General features: G+C 38.1%; 1 protein-coding gene across 2 annotated transcripts in view; it reads left to right on the top strand.

Annotated features, from left to right (window-relative positions):
• The window catches only part of HHIPL1 (HHIP like 1), a 96,520-nt gene extending 71,705 nt beyond the window's left edge, over positions 1 to 24,815 (top strand). The window contains exons 8-9 of one of the 2 annotated variants that reach the window (XM_051978401.1): positions 10,791 to 10,873; positions 15,980 to 24,815. In XM_051978401.1, coding sequence (XP_051834361.1) covers positions 10,791 to 10,873; positions 15,980 to 16,569 — 673 coding nt within the window. In that variant the 3' untranslated portion in view covers positions 16,570 to 24,815. The remainder of the gene's footprint in view (positions 1 to 10,790; positions 10,874 to 15,979) is intronic. The other variant, XM_051978402.1, reaches the window with a different exon arrangement.
• Positions 24,816 to 25,339: the final 524 nt, after the last annotated feature.

Genomic DNA, 25,339 nt, shown 5'->3' with positions numbered 1-25,339 from the left:
CATCCTGTATGGTGATAATAATCTATGAGATGGCCTTTTTCCTGATCTGGTGGCCCCTGCTTTATTAAGCACTTAAAGGTATTCAACCAGGGAGAGCTGCATGAATGTGCAATCTAAAGTCTATTGGGAAAGAAAATAATAAACATATCCTAAAATCAGCCCAAGCAGATTATGAATCATGACATCTTTTTTTTTTTTTGAAGTTAACTATTTTTTATTATAGCTTTTTATCTACAAGATATATGCATGGGTAATTTTTCAGCATTGACAATTGCAAAATATTTTGTTCCAACTTTTCCCCTCCTTCCCCCCATCCCTTTTCCCCAGATGGCAGGTTGACCAATACATGTTAAATATGTTAAAGTATAAGTTAAATTCAATATATGTATACATGTCCAAACAGTTATTTTGCTGTACAAAAAGAATCGGACTTTGAAATAGTGTAGCCTATGAAGGAAATCAAAAATGCAGGCGGACAAAAATAGGAATCATGACATCTGATGTGGGAGAGATCACTTCTCCATATAGGGTCAGGGAAGAATTCATGAAGAAGAAAGCACTGGAGTTGATTTTTAAAAATGACTAGGTTATTAACTGGCAGAGAAAGGGTGTAGTTTTTATGAACCTTAAATGAACCCTATTCTGTGGAAAACCATTGTGGTCTAGTGGACAGAATCCAACTAGGGTTATGCATCAGGAGACCTGGGTTTGAGTCATGGAGATTTGACATTCATCAGCATATATGACTGCTCAGTTATTGCTTTTCAGTTATTTTTTCAGGGATGTCCAATACTTCATGATTCCATTTGGGGTTTTCTTGGCGTTTCCTCCTCCAGCTCATTTTATAAATGAGGAAACTGAGGCAAACAGAGTTAAGTGTTAAATTAAGGATTTGAACTCAGGAAAATGAGTCTTCCTGACTCCAGGCCCAGCACTTTATATGCTATGGCACCACCTAGCTGTCCTATGTGACTATAGTCAACTTACTTTAATCTTGTGAACTTCAGTTTTGTCATTTATAAAATGGGAATTATAATGCATGCATTACTTACCTCATACCTTGTAAGGAAAGGGCTTTGTATAATACATATGATATACTATATATATATATATATATATATATATATAAACATTTTTATATTATATGTGTTATATGCATATTATATATAAAACAATATATACATTTTATATATATTTATGTATACAGGTACATGCACCATGTTATATAATTTTATCATATGCTGCTGAACAGAGCTAGAGGAAACCCCCCAGACCTTATCAGCTGGCATTACAAGAAATTTACACTTGCTAAATCAAACTGGGCCCTCACTGCAGCTAGGCAACCCTATTACTTTTCCTCAACTAATTTCTCATTCCACTCAAACGGATGCTATTTTAAACCTCTGATTTTTACCTTGAATTTCCCACATCCCATGTCATTTGCTCCCTCTACCATCTCTGGTGAAAACCTTAAGTCAGGGATGGAAAACTTTTTTTTCTTCCAAGGGCCACTTGGATATTTATGACATCATTTGTGAGCCATACAAAATTATCAACTGATAGAATTCAAACAGCGAAAGTTGATGTACCTAGCTTTCAGCTCAGCATCACCTGCAGTTGCCTTAGCAAATGACTTCATAGGTTTTATATAGCCTTGTAGGCTGGATGTTCCCCACTCCTGTCTTAAATCATATTTTACAAAAATATATATATATATGGCTTTTCACTAGGAATTTTCTCTTCTCATCTCACCTCCTTCCTGATATCATCTGGCACTCTCTCTTCCCTTACCTGATGATGTCTACATAGAGGGCCAAGGTCAAGCCCTCTATGTAGACATGATCCCATCCACCTCTGTCTTCTCTAGCAAATTGCTCTCATCATTAACTCCTCTCTCTATTTACTCATTCCTTTCCTGCTGCCTGCAAACACTCGACTCTTTCCACCCTTGAAAAACCTTACCATGATGGTATTGTTGTGTCTAACTCTTTATGAGCCTGTAGACCATAGCACCCCAATGCGATCCATGGAGTTTTCTTGGCAAAGATACTGAAATGGTTTGCCATTTCCTTCTCCAGAGAATAAAGCAAATAGAGCTTAACTGACTTGCCCGGGGTCACATAGTATCTATGCTAGATTTAAACACAGGTCTTCTTGATTCTAGGCCCAGGGCTCTATTCACTGAGCAAGCAAGCAAGCTGCCTCCTGTTCCTATAGTGCCCACTCGCTTTTCCTACTGTCTTTTCCCTTCTCTTCCCAATTAAACTCTTTGGAAATGACTTTAAAATTGGTGCTTCCAATTCCTCTCCTCTAACTTTCTTCTAAATTTCATTATTCAATTGAATATTACCAGATCAAATAGCCTCTTCTCCATTCTCATTCTTCTTGACTTCTCTGTGACATTTGGCACAGTTTTCCCAACCTTTTCCTCCTGTGTATTCTTTTCTTTCTGTATTTTTTCCATTTCTTTTCTTTCTCTATTTTCCTTCCTTCCCTCTTTTCTTTTTCCCCCTTCCTTATCTCCCATTTTCCTTTCTCTTTTTTCCTTCCTTCCCTCTTTTCTTTTTCCCCCTTCCTTATCTCCCATTTTCCTTTCTCTCCCCTTCCCTCCCTCTATCCTTCCCTATAGTCCTTCCTCTCTCCCTCCCTCCCTTCATTCCTTTGTTGTTTCCTTCCTTCTTTCTCTTTGTTGTTTCTTTCTTCCTTTCTTTTTCTTTTCTTTCTCTTTTTTCTTTTCTTTTCTTTCTTTTTCTTTCTCTCTCCCTCTCTTTCTCTCTCTCTCCTTTCTTCCTCTCTCTACCCTCCTTTCTTTATTTTTCTTCCTTCTTTCTCTTTGTTGTTTCTTTCTTCCTTTCTTTTTTCCCTCTCTTTTCCTTCCTTCTTCTGCCTCCTTCTTTTCCTCTTTCCTTTCTCTTTTTTCCTTCCTTTCTTTTCTATCTTTCCCTTCATTCCTTTGTTGTTTCCTTCCTTCTTTCTTTCCTTTCCTCCTTCTTTCCCTCTTTTCTTTCTCTTTTTTCTTTTCTTCTTTCCTTTTTCCTCTTTTCTTTCCTTCCTCCTTTCTCTATCTTCTTTCCTTTTTATTTCTTCCTTTTTTTCCTTTCTTTTTCACTTTTCTCTCTCAGTCCTCTTATTTGTCTATTCTCTTTTTTTTTGTTCTATTTTATTGGCTCTTCTTCCATATCATGTTCACTAAATATGGATGTCCCACAATAATTTTTACTGAACTCTCTTCTCATTTCTATGTTTTCCCCTTGAAGATGTTATCAGCTTTCCTAGAGTTTAGTTTTCATTTCTATGCAGATGATTCCCACATCTATATTTCCAGTCTCTACCTTTCTCCTGAACACAATTCTCTATTTCCAACTACCTAATGAATCTTTCAAGCTGGATGTCTGTGGTCATCTCAAACCTATTGGGATACAAATCTGTCCCAAACAAAACTCATCTTTCCAGTCAAACTTTCTCCTCGTCCCAAATTATCTGTGATTGTTAAAGGTTATCACTATCCTCCCAGTCAAGCAGGTTCACAACTTTTGAGTTATCCTCAACTTATTCTCACTTATCCATATATCCAATCTGTTGCCAAATCTTTCAGTTTCTGCTTTCACAAACTCTTGTAAATAGCTTCTTCTTTCCACCTACTCACCATCACCTTTCATTATCTCATTCTTGCTCTTTGGCAGCAACCTTGGTTGGTCTCCCAGCTTCAAGTCTCTTTCTCTTCCCCCCACCCCCAATTCTGATCTGTCCTCCATAAAATTACATTGTGATCATATCATTTCCTTACCCTCCTATTCCCCAAACTCCAGTGGTCCCTTTTACCTCCAGAACAAACAACTAAAAAAAAAGAGCTTTATTTGGTATTCATAACTCTTCAGAACCTGACCTTTTCTTAATTTTTCAATTTTATTATATTTCCTATACTTGGTGATGCAGCCATACTGTCTTTATTGCTGTTCCTTGCATAGTACACACCATCTCTCGTCTCTGTTTCTCTGTACTACCTTTTCTCTATGTCTGAAATGCTTTCCTTCCGAGTGCCCAACTCTTAGAACCCTGGGCTTATTTTTAAGACTCAGCTCAACTAGCAGTTCTTTCAGGAAATCTTTCCTAGTGTCCAGCTACTTGTGTTATCTCTAAAGTTATTTTCCATTTAATCTCTGTGACTGACTGGTATGTGTTTTCTCTCTCATTGCTGTGTAAACTCCTTGATGGGAAAGACTGTTTTGTACCTGATAGATTCTTAATAAATGTTCACTAACTTTTATATACATGTACGTATTTCTCTCTGTATCTCTCTGTCTCTGTTTTTCTTTCCCTGTCTCTTTCTATTTCTTTCTCTGTCTCTTTATATATATATACACAGAAATATTGGTGTATAAAACTATATACATATATACACATATTTATATGTGCTTATATACATACACATACACACAAAATATTCTGTACAAATATATACTGGGATAGCTATAGATAGTGTTACAGTGCTCTACCAATTTGTCTTTGTCCCACTTCTATTATACTTTTTATAGGAACTTATAGTGACTTATAGGGAGGTAGAAATGGCATGCTTATTAAATTTGCAGATAACATGGAGTTAAGAAAAATGGGTTTTTCTCAAGTCACTAGGTGACAGAGCCAGAATCCAAAAATATTTTAATAAATTAGAATGGTAATCCATTAAATCAGGATATATTTAAAGTCCTACACTTGGATCCAAAAAATTTTAATTATTCCAATGGAAGAAGGGAGAACATGGCTGGCCATAGGGCATGTGATTGTATTTTATTGGATCCCAGTTAGGTGATAAAGTGGGTAGAGCATTGGATCTGAAATCAGAAAGACCTAAGTTCAGATACACTTTTAGACACTTACTAGCTGTGTGACCCAGGGCAAGTTATTTAACCCTATATGCCTCAGTTTCCTCTCTTTAAAATAAGTTGGAGAAGAAAATGGCAAACAACTCTACTATATTTGCCAATAAAACCCACGAAGACATAGCTGAAAAGCAACTGAAGAACAATAGAAATTTTAACAGACTAGGTATTTTGGTGGATCCTAGATGTTCAATTAGAAAACAGTATAACATGGGAGTCAAAAAACGTCCTGAGATCTTAGGCTATAATAATATAATCAAGGCATGCAAAATAAGTGAGAAAAATGTTATCCAGAGTACATTTTTAGTTTTGGGGTCCACATTTTCAGAAGGTTGTTAACAAATCAAAGTTCAAAGGAGAACAATATAATTTTTTGGGAGATGGGAAACTATACTATGCAAGGATAAGTTGAAATAAATGATGTTTAAGTCTAGAAAAAATAAAGAAGATTTCAGAGGGAAAGTACAGCATTTAGAAATTGCAGAGAGACAGATTATCACTGGGTATAAGGAAAAACTTCCTTATAATTCATTGCCAAACCATGGAACGGGCAGCTTCAATAAATAAGACTATCCCTCTTACTGGAAGCATTTTCAATTAAAGACTAAACGGCCAATTCTCAAGGATATGGTAGAAAAGATTTCTGATCAGCTCTATAGTTAGCTTCAATTAAATGAGCTCTGAGGTCTCCTCTGAAGCAGAGATTCGGTGGTTCTGTGATTCAGCCTACCTGTCCATCTTCTGCCTGTCCTGTGGGACTAATAAAAGTAGCCCCCCCTCTTTTTTTGCCCCTCTCATCCACATCTATCCATATGCAGCTATGTATTTTATCACTGCTCAGCCTGAATTCCTCCCTGGCCCCTTCTGGCTAGTATAACACACTCTGTTGCCTTTACAGGCATGCTGTCATGCATACTAATGTGTGGCTTGTCCCATTCAACTGATACTTGGCTGTCTGGAGTGTCTCACAATGAGTCCTGCCAACAGGGAGGAAACATTGTGTTTTGTAATCATAGTAATAATTGATATTTCCATATCACTTTTTTGATTGTTGTTGTTGTTTAATATTTTTTAGTCGTATCTAACTGAATATCAGTCTTCATCACCCCATTTGCAGTTTTCTTGACAAATACCAGACTGGCTTGCTATTTCCTTCTCCGGCTCATTTAAAAGATAAGGAAACTGAAACAAACAGGGTTAAGTGACTAGCCCAAGGTCACACATTTAATAAGAGTCTAAAGCCAGATTTGAACTTAAAAAAATGTCTTCCTGATTCTGACACTATCCAGAGTTCCACTTAGTTTAGGAAATGCTTTATATGCATGAACTCATTTGAATCTCAGAACAGTACTGTAGGATATAGTAATAAAGCTATTTTGCTTTTTTTCTGAAAAGGCTCCCTGGCCACCATCATATGTTTGCAGGGAATGTGGATGTGGAATCTGGAAGCCCTAGAAATGTTTTATACAAATCTTCCGAGCCTCAGCTGTGTTCAGGATCATGTAGTAGGTGCTGCAGAATATAGTGAGCTAGTATTTATTAAGTACATATGTGCTAGACATTGTGTTAATCACTACAGAAAACCAATCTCTACTGGAGAGGAGCTCATGGCCTAATGGAAGAGACAATATGGAAATACAGAAATACACGATAAATTAGAGAGAATCATCTTGGGGAAGTCTCTAACTTTAAGTGGGATAATAGGATTAAATATGAATAGCACACTGTCCCTGCCCATCCAGTCTAGTTGTGATAATGGGGATGGAGTCTGGCTAAACATAGACATATTCTTGTACAAGAGTGTGATAAATACCTAAGAAAACCACAATCAAAACACTCCTGGGAGTTTAGTTTGGAGGAGAGAAAGCTCACAGGAGCTCAGAGAGGTCTCTGAGGTCATCTAGTCCAACCTAAAACTGAACAAGAAACTCCTCTATAGCCACCTGATCAGTAGTTATCCAGCCTTTGCCTATAGATCTCTAGTTAAAAGACAAAGGTAATGGCGTCCAAGTCTGCTTTGGGATAACTCCTAATTGTCAGAAAATTCTTATCTGCAATCAACCTAAATAGCTATGTGGCATAGTAGATAAAGCACTGGAGTCAAGAAGATTTGAGTTCAAATCTGGCTTTAGAGGTTTACTGTGTGACTGTGAGTACGCCACTTAAACTTTGCCTGCCTCAGTTTTCTGATCTGTAAAAGAAGATAATAATAACATTTACCTTTCATGGTTATTGTGAGAATAAAAAGAAATAATATTAGTAAAATACTTTACAAATACAAATCTTCAACTGCCATTATTATTATTATTATGCCTAAATCTATGTCTCTGCAACTTCCATTAGTTCTAATATTGTTCTGGGGCTAAGAAACAACATTTAAAGCATCTTTCTTCCCTTGTTGCTATCTCAGAGACTAAGAGATTGTTTTTGTGAGGTCAAGAAGATGGAAGGAGTGTGAATAGAAGAACATAGTATCATGGATTTAGAATTGAAAGGAACCTTAGAGGCTATTGGGTGAAACCTCCTAATTTTACACTTAAGAAAATTAAGGTACAGAAAGATTAAGTCTTTTGCCCAGGGTCACATAATTATTAATTATCTGATGGAGGAGATTAACCCAGATCTTCCTGACTCATAATCCAGAGCCTTATCTAAGATACCATGATATACTTCTCACCTCTCATGAGGTCAAATATGAAAAGTGGGTTGTTAACAATAGAATGGGAGTACTAGAGGGTACAAAGGAATATAGGAGTGAGTAATGCAGAATTTAGAAGGAATAATGATAAAGTGAATGGGGATGATTGTGTTGAGACTAGTAGCAAGGGAAGGAGTTTCCACCTAGACACCCAGTGACTCTGAGTATAGGAATTCAGAGTTTTGAAATGTCTAGGACAATAGGTTTTACTGTCCCAATAAACAATGTTCCAACCTTTGTCTTAAATGTTGATTTTCTATCCCCTCTAGAGGTAGTGAAGCTGTGATCCTGAGATATACGAAGTAGACTGGACAGGAAGGGCTACTCTCTGACATATTGACCCTGGCAGAAGACTATAAACAAAGGCAGCTCTATCTTAACTTACCTCCATCAAGTTGACTTTTTTACACTCCTGGTGAGGTATAAAGGCTCTGATCCTGGACTGCCATTGTGTAAGAGGACCTCTTGTATGATCTGTTCTTTCCTCTAGAGAAGTAGGCCAGCAAGTAGATTTTTATCAGTGCCTGTTAGATGCATTCCATTTAATGTCCTAGAGCTCATCATTCTGATACATTGAGTTAGGGCTCAAAAATCCAAATCCCACCCTCAGATGCCATCTTTTTAACCAGCTGCTTACTTCCCAAATCTGCCTTTTCTTTTAAAACCTTTATTATTATTATTATAGCAGCAGTGATGATCCAAGACCTCATAATCCTATGTAGTATAACTAAGATTCTTCTGGCAGTATCACTATACCCACCTGGATCACTAGAAGTGGGTAACAGTTAATCAGGTTTGATAAGTCTTGAGTGATTCTCTATTATGTTCTCAACTCATGTCCTGAAAGCTTTCTATTGAGTTGAATTCTGGCTTGAAAAATCGGGGAATGCTTCTAGTTGAATCAGGTTTCATTAGGAAGGAGTCAATATAGGTCAGGATGGAAAAGCATTAAAAAATACAGGGAATGGTATAAACTAAAAGTTGTAGAGATAAGAAGGTGGCAATCTTTCTTCATATAACAGTGACTAGTCTAGTTTGAAATATGGAGTACACAAGTGGAAACAGTGAGAAATGGAACTGCATTGGTAGATCGATACCTAAAATGGAGGACACTAAATGCCAGACAGGAACAACTTTATCTGCTCTATAGAAGAGTCAATGAAAATTATGGAAAAGTGCAGACATCCAAAGTTGGCTGTCCTACCAAATCCTATCATAGTGAGATAAGAGGAAGGATGACATAGTCCATGAAGGAGAATCCAGAAGAGCACTAGGTATTGCCAGAAGAGCTGAATTTAAATCTAGCTTTGATGCTTTTTGGGGTGAGTCACTTCTTTCTTGCCCTCATCTATAAAATCTGAAAGTTGAATTAGGGTTTTTACTGACAGTTTTTTATAACAGGATGAGGATGATTTTATAGATTAGAACAGGTGCTGATTCTTCCTTGCAGGAGATTTTTCATGGAGCATTGGGTGTCTCACAATTTAACACTCCAGACAATTTCCTCATATAAAATGGGGATAATCCTGTCTTCCTCTTCCAAACTTGTAGGCTATTGTAATCATCAAGATGAAATGATAGAGGATAAAGTGCTTTGTAACTTCTGTCACTGTTCCAGTGAGGGGTTGTTTTTATGATTAGCTCCCTATAGCTTTTCCACATGTATCTCCTGGGCTGCCATGTGGAGAATACATTTTGCCCCAAACTTGGAAGCTTTGATAAGATCTTGGCCTCCTTTGGATTTATGACCCCAGAAACTCTTCTCTGCTCATCATGTGCTCTAGCTGTTTGATGATTTTTTCATGCCTCAGCAGCCTGGTGCTCCCAGCTGATCACAGTGCTGGGCAAGGATTTCAAGGCAAGATTGTTCTCATTCTCCACGGTGAGATGATTCAAGCTCTCATTTTCCTCGTTACCTGATGAGAATTTGCCTGAAAAAAAACAAACAAACCAAAACTACACTGGTTCTCCAGAGTATCCTTGGGAAAGCTTTTTTTCTTTTGAACGGAGGTTTTTCCCCCTCTCAGTTGATGTATGTGTGTGTGTGTGTGTGTGTGTGTATTTGTGTGTGTGTGTGTGTATGTGTGTATGTGTATATAAGAATGTCTCTCCTTAATTAAGGAATCAGAAAATCATAAAACATTAGAGTTGGCAGAGACTTTTAGAATCAATCTTAACCAACTAGCTTTTGAACAGGAATCCCCTCTGCAACTTCCCATTCTTACATGTGGTCATTCATTCTGTACTTGAGATAGAACTTACCCACCCCATGATAGGCAGCTCATCATATTACAAGGGAATCTATTCTGTTCTGAGTTAGCTCTGAACTTCTATGGACTATGCTGTACAATTTATCACCTGGGTCACTTTATTACATTGTCTTATGTTGTTTGCTGTTGTTTTGTGTGTGTTAATCTTATCTCCCTTGAGTACCTTGAATGTCTTTATCCCTTCTCTCTCCATTGAAGTTCACTTTAGCACTTCAGAGAATATCAGGAGTATAAAGGAATTTAGAATTCTAACACATTGATTTTTTTAAAGTAGTATTTTATTTTTTCCAATTATACATAAAGCCAATTTTTAATATTTATTTTAAAAAGTTTTAGTTGCATTTTTTTCTTCCTCCCTCCCTCCTTTTCCCCTTCCTAAAATGGTAAGCAATTTGATTTAGGTTAGATATAACATATAGATTTCCCCCCTCAACGGTATTTTATTTTTCCAAATACATGTAAAGATAGTTTTCAACATTCATTTTTGTAAGACTTTGTGTTCCAGATTTTTCTCCCTCCCTCTCTTCTTTCCCCTCTTCAAATACAGCAAGCAATCTGATTTAGATTAAATATGTAACACATAGATTCTTAGAGCCTCAGAGACTCTTGGTTCTGCCTCTCCTTCTGACTTTCCTACCAGCTTTTTCTTGTTCCATGTCCAGCCTCCTATCCTGTATTTCATCACTGTTCAAATATAGTTTGAGACATTTGGGTTGGACATAAGGATGAGTTTATTGAAATGGGATGAGATACTAAAATGGTGACTGGGGCTAGCTTTGGAACCTGATTGATTTTCTCCCAAATGAGATGCTCTGGCGAGTCCAGCAGACAAGAGGGATGGACAAGATCAGCTCTCTATCTGTAGGAGATATTTCTCGATTTCAAGCCTTGGTATTGTTGCACTGAGGATGCCTTCTCATGGCCCCTTTTATGTGTTGGCAGGAGAGCTCCTCCGGGCAAGTGTCAGATCAAGGCAGCCCCAGTGAAAGTGAAGAGTCGAATCATCAGCTTTGAACCTAAGGAGAGTAAGTTTTGCTGCTTCTTTATGTTTGGTATGCTAAGTCCAGAGTCATGGAAGTCGAACTGGGAGGGATGATCTAGGATGAGCTATTTATCTTCCAGAAAAGGAAATCAATGGTGATGTGCCTAAAATTATACATATGATAAATACCAAATCCTGGATGCTAAACTAATACTCTGGGTTTAAAGCCATCACCTTTTTATTATAACATGCTGTTCTTTGGAGATGGGCATCTCTCTGCCCCTGAGATAAATGTGGGAGGCTTCTAGAGTTGGTTTCAACATTATAGGACCCCAAAGAGTATAGCAGTGATGACACAATGACTGATACAGATAGTGTGGACATTGGGGCAGCTTTTTATTTCCCAAATTGAGCATGGTTTCCTAGCTAGTTGTGGAATTTCTGGCTCCAAAAAGAGAGGGAAGCAATTGAGTTACTCATTCACAAAGTATTTCTTGACCAGTTGCCATGGTCAAAACGTGGTGAAAGAACTAACGAAGAAGAAAAATATTTTATTTTTAATAAGATTTTGATGTTTAGATGGTGCAGCAAGCTGGCACAGTGGACAGAGTATGGAATATGAAATCAAGAAGACTCAAATTCTTGATTTCAAATCTGGTCTTGGACATTTATTACTTGTATGACCCTGGGAAAGTCACTTAACCTTGAAGAAAGAAAGAAAGAAAGAGAGAGAGAAAGAAAGAGAAAGAGAAAGAAAAAGGAAGAAAGGAAAGAGAGAGAGGGAGGGAGGAAGAGGGGGAGAGAGAGACAGAGATAGAGAGAGAGAGAGACAGAGACAGAGAGAAACACACACAGAGAGAGAGACAGACAGAGAGACAGAAAGACAGAGGAAGGAAGGAAGGAAAACTTGCTGTTTACTATGCGCAGAGCATTGTTATATATCTTCTGGGGATACTAAACTTTTTCTACTTGTGAACCCTTTTTAACTGAGAAATTTTTATGCAATCCCAGTATATAGGCTTTACATGACAAGTGAAAATGTGCATTCAGGCAACTACTTAAGAGCTTCTCAAATATGGTTTGATCTGTGCTTTAAGAAAATCAATTTGTTGAGTCAATCAAAAAACATTTCTTTAGGGCTATGTGTTAACCACTAGGAACACAAAAAATATAAAAGACAATATGCTCTCAAGGAGTTAACAATCTAAATGGAAGAGACATGCAGATAAAAGCATTCTCCTAAAACGGGGTTTGTCCCACCTAGTTGCTACCTGCTTCCTGTGATTGCCATCAGGAAAATAATTTTAAATTTGAAAACACTTTAGAAAGATGAATTATTATTATAATCCCAGAGTCACTCCTTAACTATCTCAATAACTCTGGGCAAATCAGTTTCCTTTTCTTGATCTGTTTTTTTTTTTAAATCTCTAAAAGGAGGGGGGGGCATTGTTAAATACTCCCTAGAGTCTTTTACACTTTTAAATGCTAAGGGGTTTGCCTCCTAGGGCCATGAGCTAGTTGCTGACATGTCCACGACTAAGAAATCTGACCTCCTGACTCTTTGACCAGGGTTGCTTCCTCCACACCAGGCTGACCCCAGCCATGAAGGTTGTCAGAAATGGAAATCTTTGCAGTCCTATGGAATTTCAAAGCTGTCTGGGGCCAAGAGGAGTTGGGGGAGTGGTGGAGAAGCCACGAAAGAAAGTCTTCTCTGTTGACTGGGTTGTCATGGCAACCTGAGCTGTTCTCACACATTCCAGTGATGAGGGAAGGCTGTAGGGAGAGATGCATTTGGAGTTCTTTTGAGTCTAGTACCTGGGAACAGGGAAATAAGGGGAAAGGAGGGGCTGTTCAGTTAGCAGAAGAGAGAAAATTAAAAAGTAGTAGCACGGACAATGTGACTCAAATGAAGATGCAGGGCAAGAGAGAGAGTCAGAGGCATTTTTTTGTGGCTGGCAGCGACCCCTGCCTTTAAGTTGATTCTTTCTCCAATCTTCCCCTATACTTATATAGGGAAAGAACCAGGAAAAATGGGAGTAAACTCTACTGTCTCTCAGCTCCCCTTTCCTTGGCCTCAGGGAGGCCCTATTTTCCCTTTCTTTTGGGGTGCTGCCAGTGGATTTCTTCGATTTCCCAGACATAGTCTAGTAAACTCTTACTCATCTTTCAGGGCCCATTTCAAACCTATCCTCATTTTTGCCACAGATTGCCACAGATACCCTCAAGTGACCCCTTTGTTCTTTTAGAACAATGTATTGCTATCTTTTATTTTTGCATCAGGACATTTTTCTGCACAGCTAAGTGGCACAGTAGATAGAATAATAAGCCTTAAGTCAGAAAGATCATCAACCTACTAGCTGTCACTTCACTGTATTTGCCTCAGTTTCCTCTTCTGCAAAATGAACTAGAGAAAGAAATTGCAAACAACTCCAGTTCTTTCCCAAGAAAACCCTAAGTAGGGTCATGAAGAACCAGATACAACTCAACAAAACGTTTTCCCTTTGTTTTCCCCAATACTCCACAGACCGCTAACAGAGGCTCCTCAATCCCATTTGCTAATTCTTTCAATTCTTTAGGATTTCATTCATCCAAATCTTAATCTGGAAGAACCAAGGGCAACTCAGTGCTGTCTTACTACCTTAGTTTTCTACTCCCTGCTAATTATTGTGCTCCCATCAGCACAGTTAGCCCCACAGTGCAGTATAATAGATTATTTCAAGCACCTGTCCAGAGCTTCAGATTCTCACTAGCCTTATCTATTGCCTGCAGGAGACTTGGAAGACAAAAGGCTAATCTTCTAAGGGCAATGACTGCTTCTTTTAGCTCCACAGATAAAGTGCTCCACCTGTCTGATCATAGAGATGCTGGTATATTTAATTCTATCCTTCCCTTTCCCAACATGTACTCTCTGTGTTGATTCAACTCTCTATTGAAAACTATCTTTGAATTTTGGTCTAGGACAGCAATTCCCAAAGTGTTATCTGGGGGGTCCTGCGAGGTCTTGAGATCTTTCAAGGGATCCATGACCTTAAAATAATTTTAATAATGAAACTAATATGTCTTATGGTAAATATCAATGAATATAACACACATAACCAAGAGCCCTTTGAGATCTTTAATAAGTTTAAGAGTGTAAAGAATAAGGCAGTTAGGTGACCCAGTGGATAGAGAACTAAATTCAAATCCAGTTTCAGGCAATTACTAGCTGTAAGATCCTGGGCAAGTCACCTAACCCTGATTGCTTCTCCCTCTAAGAAACAAGCATAAAAGGGTCCTGAGACAAAACAGTTTGAAAAATACTGCTTGTGGTATTGATCACTATTCTGGGTATAATGTTGTAGGAGGAACATTTAAAAAATTGGAATGTGGACAGAGGCAAGTGGCAAGGATGTTAAAGAGCTTCATGATTTTGATGAATTAGCATGTTTAGACCAGAGAAGAGACGTCTCAGACAGAGTTGCCATCTTCAATTATCTTATGGACTCTCATATGGAAAACTTGAACCAGTGGATTGAAATTATAGGAGGTGACTTTCCCTGAATCAGATACTTAGATTAAAAATACAGTTTGGGGGAGACATGGGTAGATAACGGTTCCTATGAAAAGTATCTGAAATTTTTAATAGACTCTGAGCTTAAAATGTCAGCCATAATATGAATCAATAGAATGCTATAACATGGTATTTAGAGAGTTATAGTATCCTAAAACTGGCAGATAATGGCACTGTTATAATCATCCCTCCGTGAACCACATCTGGGAGGGTTGTGTTCACTTCTGTTTATCACCCATGATAAACAGGACCTAGAGCCAGTAAATTTGTGAGAGAGTGACCAGGATGAATGTCATGAGAGGATTTGTTAAACGAATTGCTATCTTGAACCTGAAAAACAGAAGACTAGTGAGGGAAATGAAAGCTTCACATATTTAATGATGATAATAATAATAATAATGACAATAACATTTATATAGTACTTATTATATGCCAGGCACTGTACTAAATGTTTTACAACTGTTCTCTTATTTAATCTTCACAACAACCCTGGGAGATAGGTGCTATTATTATCCCTGTTTTATAGATGAGAAAACCGAGGTAAATAGAAATTAAGCAATTTGCTGAAGATCATACAAAAGTTAGTAAATGCTGGAGGCCATTTGGAATTCAAGGCTTTCTGAATCCCTCATCCAGCACTCTATCTACTATGCCTGAGGATAGAATTAAACTTTAAGTTTAATATAAGGATAGCTAGAAAGGGGGAGGGGGAAGAAGGAAAGGAGGAGGGAAGGGAGAATAGGAGAAAAGGAAGGGAGAAAGGAAAGGGAAGGAGGAAAGCAAAGGATGGAGGGAAGGAGGGATGGATGGAGGAATGGAGGATGGTAGGAGAGGGAGAAAGTAATGGAGGGAGGTAGGAGAAGAAGGAAGGAAAGGGAAGGAGGTAGGCAAAAAAGGGAAGGAAGTAGGAATGGAGGGAGGGAGAGCGGAAAGGGAAGAGGGGAAGTGAAGGAGGGAGGGTATGAAAGAAGAAGAGAAGCTAGGTGGTACAGTGTGTGGAGTCAGGAGAACCTGAGTTCAAATTTGATCCTTAAGCACTTACAAACTGTGTGACCCCGGGCAAGTCACTTAACCCTGATTGTCTTCAAAGAAAAAAAAAAGATATAAAGAAAGTTTTAGAAACAGTTTAGAGTAGTTTAAAATTAGAATGGGCTCCCTAGAGATATTCAGGTGAAGAGTACAGGACTGGTTGTTGGAGATGATGGAGAGGATTCCTGCTTCTAGTATGGGTTGAACTAGATAGCCTCTAAAATCCCTTCCAAATATGTCATCCTGTGATTTTCTGAGAAGCAGGTATTATCCTATGGTGGAATCTACTTTTCTGAACAAGTTTCTGTGTTTGTGTTACCCTGGATTTTGTGTATTTCTGGGAAGAATCTCATGTATTGTGCTGGGCTGTGAATTGCTTGAGATCTTAGAAATGTAATGCACCAAAGGGATTGGCAGTGGCCATGCTGTTTCCGAAGGCCAGAAACAGCCAAATTGATGAAATCTCTTGGGTGCTTCCGATTTTATTCTCTCAAAAAGGTTCTAGTAACATATCATGAAAGGCCAAAATTAAGAAAGTTGCTTTTTCTCACTTTTCTCTTTCTTTTTAAGAGTTCATCTCCAAAACCGTAACTGCGAGGCCTAAGCCGCGAAACACCACCAAAGCCCCACGACGGAGCACTTCCACAGCCCGGCCCACACCTCCTTCCACCCCTGACTGGGCTGAGCAGATTTTGCAGCTCCTCCGAAACCGCTCAGCGACCCCGACCACACCTATTCTGACCTCTACCCGGCGGCCCTCTGGCCGGAGATGGGGGAGGAGAAAGGGAAGGCCCACCACAGCCTCCCCCCCACTCCGAAATGGGGCCGTCCGACTGCTCACCCACCAGTCCCCAGGTCGGGACCGGGGCCGCGTGGAGATCTATGTGGGCAGGCGCTGGGGTACCATCTGCGACGATGTGTGGGACTCCAAGGCTGCGGCCGTTGTCTGCCGCCAACTGGGCTTCCCCTACGTGGTCAAGGCGGCCAAGAGGGCAGAGTTTGGTGAAGGCCGCTCCCTGCCCATCCTCTTGGACGACGTGCGCTGCACGGGCCGGGAGAGAACCCTGCTGGAGTGTTCCCATGCTGGGGTGGGCAAACACAACTGCGACCACAAGGAGGATGCAGGCGTGATATGCAGCCATCGAGATCCTGACTTATAGACACTGGGGGGGGGGGTGCCCTGGAGCTGACGCTGAGGGCTGAAGGGGATGAGAAGTGGCCTTGTGGGCTATTTTGCACTGTGCATGTGTGTATGTACATATGTGCCCATATGGGCAAATATGTGTATTTGAGATTTTCCTCCCTCTTTCCCTTCCTTCTTCCCCTTTCTCCCTACCTCCTTCCCTCCCTTCTCTTCCTCCTTTCCTCTCTCTCTCCTTTCCTCCCTTCCTCCTTTCCTTCCTTTCTTCTTTCCTTCCTTCCTTCCTCCCTTCCTCCTTCCCTCCTTTCCTTTCTTCCTTCCTTCCTTCCTTTCCCTTCTCTTTCCTTCCCCTTCTCTTTCCTTCTTTCCTTCCTTCCTTCCTTCCTTCCTTCCTTCCTTCCTTCCTTCCTTCCTTCCTTCCTTCCTTCCTTCCTTCCTTCTTTCCTTTCTTCTTCCCTCCCTCCTTTTGTCCCTCTCCTTTTTCCTCTCAATACTCAGAGCAACAGCAGGGCAAAATTTGGAAAGTCAACGCTCATCACTCAAGTTTGGCAAGGTACAGAATTGGAGTCATTTGTTTTTCTCAGCTACGTTATTAAAAGGCTAGTGTATGGAGTGACAAAGAAGGATTTTGCCATCTTCTATTCTGTTTGTACCATATGTGGATATTTTGTTCATTTACATCCATTTTAAGAGGGATTTTGATAGACTAGAGTGAGAGAGCTGTGGCGAGGATGAAGACTGGAGACTAGACCAATGAGAACCATTTGAAATAGCTGTAGGTGGTTTGTAAGAAGAAGAAAAGATATAAGGGCGATTTGATTGCTTTCTTCAAATAATTAAGGAACTATCATAAGAAAGAAAAAAAAGATAAATTCTTTGTGACTCCAGAATAGTGTCTGGAAAACAGTAATTATTTAATAAATTCTTGCTGATTATCTGAGTGTTGACAGACTCCAGAAAACAGAATAAGTATAAATGAAGGAAGGACAATTTTGGGTTGCTATCAAGATCTTTGTTTCAATATACAATCTTATCATTGAAGCCATCTAATAATGGAATGGGGTGACTTCTGTGATAGTGAATTCTCCATCACTGGAAATGATTCAGAAACTAGACAGGCATCTGTTAAGGATGCTATAAAGGTCCTTTACTTCAGTTGAACAAATCATTTGCTAAATGCCTGCTCAATGGGTCCCTAGGCTGGATATTGGAAATATGAGAATAAAAATGAACAGTTCTTGCTCTTCACATTCTATTGGAGTTCTCCTATTAGATAGAGATCCTTGTTAATCCTACAATTTTTTGAACATCATATCAAAAAGCTCCAGTCTAGTATATAGAGTAAAAAGTTATTGTGAACAAAACTGGTTCCTCTTTATGTGACCATAGGAAAATCACAACCTCTCCATGCTTCAGTTTCCTTATTTATAAAAATAAAAGAGTATATAAGGTCCCTTCTAGCTCTAAATCCTATGGCCCTATAAATCAGGTAGTCCCAGTCCCTACCCATGAGCACTGACCAAGTAAAGCAGTCATAACTTCATATTTTAGAATGTAAACTCATTTCAAGTAGGGATTGTTTAGTAGTCACTTAATAAGTTCTTCCTTATTGGTTGATTGATTGAATAGTATTCTATGAGCTTCCTCTTTCCTCTGAATGAAAATTACTCGTATGAGGTGGACCAAGCTTGGCCAAGAGATATGAGAAACAGTTTCTGCTTCCTCTAATGCAGGTAAATGAGAAACCTTTACCACAGAAATTATATATTTGCCTTGACTATTCCTGATGTCTTCAGATCCAGCTTCAGAAACTATTGGGTGGGACAAGCACTATGGTAGAATGGTTTTCCTTTGTGATTGTGAATTTTTCACTTCCCTAAACTCCATTTTTTAAACTTTCAAGTGAAAGAACTAAACTAAATGAGATGACTCTAGCAGTTGTATCTATGGGGTTACTTCTAAGTTAGTAAATTCTCCATCACTGGAAATGATTCAAACGGAGACTGGACAGGCAACTGTTAGGGATGCTATAGACGTCCTTTAGTTAAACTGAACAAATCATTTGCTAAATGCCTGCTCTATGGCTTTGATTCTGAGGTTGCTTCCCACTCTGATAATCTGTTTTATGATTCCAAGGCTCCTTCTGACATTGACGTTCTGAAGTCCTATGGAATATCAGAAAGGGAAGGAAGTATTGGCTGAAGTATTCCTACCTTAAATGCTATAAGTTGAATAAGAGTCTCAGGAAGCTACTCTGTACTATCCCTGCTGAGCCAGCACCCTTTGGAATCCAATTAATCCATCAATAAACCACTTATTAAATACCTACTTTGTCCCAAATGCTGGGGATAGAAATACAATAATGAAACAATTCCTTTTTGGAAGGAAATGAAATTCTAGTAGAGGAGTTCTTTTTACTCTAGGGAAAGGAGGAGAACAATCAAATTAACTTGAGAATCTGGCCTTTTGATGACAACTTATGAAGTATGAAATTATCATATAGACTTCCTGAAATCTTCTGTAGAACCATTGATTATTATTGTTTAGTAAGTTTAGTACCTTTAGTACTAAAGTTTAGTAAGCACCTCTTGTATGAAAAATACTTTATTAGATGGTGGAGGAGATATAAAATTTAAATAAAACATGGCCCATGGCTATAAGGAACTTGTCTGGTATGGGGATACCAGTGCAGTAAGGGGAAAAGTAATATATCTATAGTTAGCATCTTCAACTTTAAGGATCGGTAATTTTTTGGGGAGGGGGGCATATTCCCTCTATTACTGTGGATCCCACTAATAGATGATTTTCATGAGTTGCCATGGCTAAAAAATGCATTATTCTGTGATGAGCCTAGTGTTATGCCTCTCTAAAAATAGATCATCACATTAAATGTGCATCAAAAATTAAAGTACTATCTCCTTGGAAAAGGTCATCTCTTGGGAAACAGGGAGTCAATTTGAGTTAGGCTTTAAAGGATTTAACAGGCAAAGATAGAGAGAAAAGACATTTTATGCATGGGAAAACAGCAGGAAGATATGGAAGTCTGAGAGAGATTTTTATAGTTCTAGAGATTTGTCTAATTTTGCTACAGCATAGACCTTCCTTGGAAGACTTTTAGCTAGTTCTCTCCTTTTACAAAGAGAAGGGCAAAGAAAGCTCAAAGTTACATAGCAGATTCTAGCACCAAAATTTTCTGACTAATATTGCCTCTTTCTCCAGGACATTCAGTCTAAAAAGACCTGATCCAAATTAGTTTTACATCACAGTTTGGCATGTCCTTGTGACAGGAAACTGAGATGGGTCAATAAATTTCTCCAGGCTTTGTCATGGCAGTCTATGAGACTGGATAATTGGACTATGACCCCAACCAAATGTTTCCCTGTGTCTGAGGGCTCTGCCAAAATCTGAGCTTCAGAGAACAGAATGTATTGGGAGCTGGGAAGAGATGTCATCTTTGTTGCCGTATTGCAACATGCCCCTCATAAATGCTGAATACTTGAATCTGCTTTGTCTTTTATTGTTTCATTGAGTGCTTTGGTTCTTCTTCTTTGAAAGTATTATAAGCAATAATTCTATTCTCCATACCAGAATTAGCTGCATGTATTGATGGACAGGACATTTTGGAAATACAGTACAAAACTGAAAAACTGTAAAAATATAAGATCATTAATTCTTAGAATGTCTTATAGTGAGATCCTCAGACTAACTCTGTGTGGTAGGTAATACAGATATCTGAGTTCACACTGCAAGTAAAGGGTGTAGTTTAGACTTTATATCCACATAAACACATATCTTTTGATTCCAAAGCCAACACTCCTGCCACATCATGAAACTTTTGCAAATAGTAACGCATTATATGTAAAACATCTTTTTACCTCCTTTTAGCAACAAATAGCTTCCATTTCCATAATCCTTTACTATTAACAGAGTCCTACAAAATAATCTTGAAGTATCCTATACGAGGATTATTATTTATAGTTTGTAGATGAAGAAATTGAAGCTCAGAGAGATAAAATGCTTTACTCATGGTTACCCAGAGCTGAGACTCAAAACCCAGGGATTCTGACTTTTTCTAGTGTTCTTTCTATAGGTTTCCTTACCTTATTCTTCCTTTTCCTGGTACAATTCTCCATCTTCATCTTCAGTAATTTATGCCCCATTTGCTGCCCCATCGTTGCACAAAGACCCTTTCAATGGTACACTCATCCTCTGCTTTCTATCCCCCAAGTAGTATCCTATGCTTCTGATCCATACTCCCCAAATCATCTGGCTTCCAATTCAGTGTCTTTTCACTCCTTTCTCTCTGATTTGTAGTTAAAGCAGCTGAGTTCAGATTAACTTACTGTGATCTTGGGCAAGTCACTTAGGAAAGCCCTGATCTGAGAAAGATCTGAAGTCAGAAGATCTGAGTTTGAATTCTACCTTTATCTCTTCACATGCAGTAAAAATTTACTAATGAGGTAATTAAATGAAGCATACTACAAAAGAGATTCTAGATGTGACTTTTTGTTGTTGAATCATTTCAGTCATGTTCAACTCTTTGTGACCTCATTTGGTAATTTTTTTTGGCAAAGATACTGGAGTGGTTTTCCTTTTCCTTTTCCACTAAGTGTGATTAGTAACTCTTTAGATATGTTATTGAATTTGCCATGACTAAGTATTTAGTCACTATAATATTTTCAGCTAAAATTCCTATTGGATCTTTTGTCTTTGAGACACCCTTTTAAAGCTTCACATTCATTGTGCAATCTTTTTCATAATTCTTAACTAAGCCTTTTAAATATTTATTTTTACTTTTATAAAGTAATGGTGTGAGAAATATCATTTGAAATTTTGTTATTGAAATAAACACCTAATTTGATTTTATTATAAGAGCTAGGAGTGATCTTTGGCAAGTCATTTAACTTTCCTCAATGGGCTTCATCTATACAAATCCAAGGGTATTGGATTAATTGACCTGTAAAAAAGGAATCCAAAATTCTAGATTGGTGATCTTGATGGGACTAAGTATTTCAATTTGTGGTGAACTATTTGCCAGTACCCTTATCTCTTTCACATTATGCGTGTTAGGGCTTCCACCCCTCGCAATCTGGAAAATCCAAGTAAAATGTTTTTTGGTCTTCCCTTCATAACAGAGAAAAGTCTGAATTATTATGATATTAAAAGATAAAATGTGTTGATGTTATACAATACAATATATATGTATCTTGAGTTTCTAAACTTCTGTGTTGTCTACTAGCCTTTGTATACTATGTGGCTTCTGTAAAACTCCCCCAATATTTCCATTTAATTTCTTATGCCAACTCATGATATATCAAAACTGTGATGGGGAAAATCACAATGTGAAAGGGATAACTGTAGTTCTAAACAAATTCAGAGATGTCCTTGGGAAGATAAGGCTTTGATCCTGAATTAAGATGATCCTTCACAGCAAGGAGGGGAGAGTCCTACATATATATACAGAGGCTTAGGATGGCTGACCCAAGCTTGGTTTAGAAACAGTCTTTTCAAAAAACTAAAGTCTTGTGAAATGATTTCAAGGAACGTATGAAGGGTGATAGTGCTTACGTTTTAGAACTCTAGAAAAAAGTCTCATTAAATACTGGAAGGGGCAGCTAGGTGGTACAGTGGATAGAGCACCAGCCCTGAAGTCAGGAGGACCTGAGCTCAAATCTGGCCTCAGACACTTAATGCTTCCTAGCTGTGTGACCCTGGGCAAGTCACTTAAACCCAATTGCCTCAGCAAAAAAATAAAAATAAAGCCTGGAAAATAGTGTGAAAAACTTATGCAAGGAAAGAGTGGGAGACTGAAAGGAAAAAGAGTAGAGAAGATATGCTTAATTATAGGAAGGCCTTGGAACCTAGAGTAGGAGGTGTGTTGAAAAACATGATACAAACAGGCATCCTTTGAAGGAGAAATTGTTTTTAGTTCAATCACGTCCAACTCTGTGAGCTCATTTAGGATTTTCTTGGCAAAGATACTGGGATGGTTTGTCATTTCCTTCTCCATCTCATTTTGCAGATGAGGAAATTGAGATAGGGTTAAGTGACTTGCCCAAGGTCACACAGCCAGCAATTATTTGAGGCCAGATTTGAACTCAGGAAGATGAGACTTCCTGATTTCAGAACCCATACTCTGTCCACGGCACCATTTAGCTGCCTCAAAATTGCTAGGTATGAATTTAACTTTGGCTAATTAGGTTAGAGGGAGGCAGGTTCAGTTCTATAGAGAGAAGAATTTCTAATCAGTACTGATCTTCAGTGAAACTTGAGCTGTCTCAAAAGGAGCAGGGAGAAGGGTGTTTGTCCAAGAAGACTTTGAATAGTGACTTGTGAAGGATGCTGCTCAGATTCTTATATCAGCAGGGGATTAGACTAGATGACTTCTTAGTACATTTCCAACTCTTATGTTTTATAATTCTGTAAGTCCCCTGGATTGTAAAAAAAAAAAAATTGTGATAAGACTGAATTTGAGCCAGTGCCTCAGTTTCCTAATCTTTAAAATGAAATGTTTGATACTTATTTCCTTAAGCTCACAAGGACATGAGGATCCAAGGAGGTCATGAATATGAAAATGAGTTTTGAAATGTAAAGCACTGCATAAAATCTGCTTCAAATTAGGGAGGCTGCATGACATAGAAGAAAGAGTGCATGGTTTAGAGTCAGAAGGCTGCTCTGGAATTCTAACTGCTGCATCCTCACTGTATTATCTTGAATAAGTCACAATTGCTATGGGTGACTTTTACTAGAGTTAGAATTGTTAGTCTTTTTTGAAATACAAGCCTCTTTGGAAGTCTAGTAGAACCTATGGACAGATCTTTTTTTTTTTTTTTTCCAGATAATGTTTTTAAATGCATAAATTAAAATGCACAGGATTATTAAAAAAAAACAGTTGTCAATTTTTAATATTAAAAAAGTTTGCAGACTCCAGGTTAAGAATCCTTGCATGAAATAATAATAATTAGCATTTTTATAACACTTTAGGATTTGCATTTTATAAATCTCTCATTTTATCCTCACAAAAACCCTTTGAGAGGGAGGAAAAGGGTAACAGAATAAGACTTTCTCTAATACTTAACTATGTAATAGACTCTAACCTAAGCGCTTTATAACTTTATCTTTTGTTAAGAAATCTGAGAAAGATAGAAGTTTAGTGACTTGACTTACTAAACAGCTAGTCACAGTGTTGCACAGTAAGTGTCTGAGATTGAATTTGGATTTAGGTCTTCCAGATTCTGGATCTAGGGTTCTATTCATTATATCACCTAGATTGTTTTCAAGTCCCTTATAATTAAGGAATTATGATCCTAAATGAACTGTAATTTCATAGGTAGATGGCCCTTCTTCCACTGACAGATTGTAGCTTCTCTGTACCTTGGTATATAGTTCAAGGAAGTGCTGTAGGGGAGGGGGAATGCACTCATTGGTATCCAGTGATGAATATCTGCTCTTGGCTTGGTTACTCCTCCAATCAACACAGCAAATTCTTTGTCGAGTCCATAATCAAGCTTATGATCCCCTATCAAAGCCCATGCTCACCTCCAATCCACAAAGAGATATTAGAGGAAAACTTTAGGAAAGATAAAAAGTGGATTTTTATTTCGTTTTATAATGGTAAACATGGAAAAGAAGAAAATAACTTAGAATGAGTTTTTGATTTATTGTACATTCAAAAAATTGTTTTGACTGTGGTGAATATATATACAGTAACACATTGTGATAATTCGTTATTATGAATTAATAATTCACATTTATATGTTGTTTAAAGATTTACAAAGTGCTTTCCCCACAACAATTCTGCCAGTCTTTTCTCACTGGGATCTGTGACAAGTTAGGCAGGCTAGACTGAAATGCATCTTTATACTATCTGCCAAGAAAGGATTTGCTGAACAAATTAGTAACAAACCCAACTGTAAGAATGTTTAAATTACCTTAAAGAACTCATTGTTGAAGTTACACTTTATTTGATAGATAAAATTTTATAAAATTGACTTGCTAAATGCAAATCACTATTTATTAACACAGACTTTAGTTTAGGATCATACTTTGTAATTTAGAATTGCAATGAATCTTCAGGTTAGTAGCTCTGGATTCATGTTATTGTTTTTAAAAGGATTCATAATTTATTTCTTTTAAAATATTAGGCAAGTCATTTAATCCTGATTGCCCCCCAAAAAGAAAAAAATTCTCAAATCCAGGCTTTTTTCTTGTGATTTCTTTCCCAAGGTGAATTGTAAAAATCTTAGTAATAAAAGGACTCTTTGATATCATCTAGTAAAATTCCTTTATACACATGAAGAAACTTAAGACTTAGCACAGTGCCGGGCATGAGATAGATACTTAAATGTGTGTTTCTTTCTCTTTCCCCCTCTGACTTAGAATCTTCTATTATTCCAACCCTCTCTATACCTTATCTCTTAAATTTAATCTTTATTATCACTCTGACTTCTAATATCTCCTCCCTTCAGTATTTTCTTAGACCATCATCCTCCTTTCTCAATCTTGATTCCTCAGTGAATCAGTTCATCTTTGCACCATCTTCTATTCTTACTCCTTTGTCTTATCACCACTCACTCTCGCCCTGGATTACTCCCATCATTCACATCCTTCCCTCCAATAATCTAATCCAATAACCATTTATTAAGTACCTATGTGTGTCAAATATTGTGGTAAGCACTCTGACTACAATTTATATAAATCAGGGGTCCTCAAACTACGGCTCGCGGGCCAGATGCGACAGCTGAGGACGTTTATCCCCCTCACCCAGGGCTATGAAGTTTCTTTATTTA

This window comes from Antechinus flavipes, chromosome 2 (genome assembly GCF_016432865.1).
Source record: "Antechinus flavipes isolate AdamAnt ecotype Samford, QLD, Australia chromosome 2, AdamAnt_v2, whole genome shotgun sequence".
NCBI classification, from domain to species: Eukaryota; Metazoa; Chordata; class Mammalia; order Dasyuromorphia; family Dasyuridae; genus Antechinus; species Antechinus flavipes.
The sequence above is the reverse complement of the archived record's forward strand: the minus strand, read 5'-3'. Positions and strand labels throughout refer to the sequence as shown.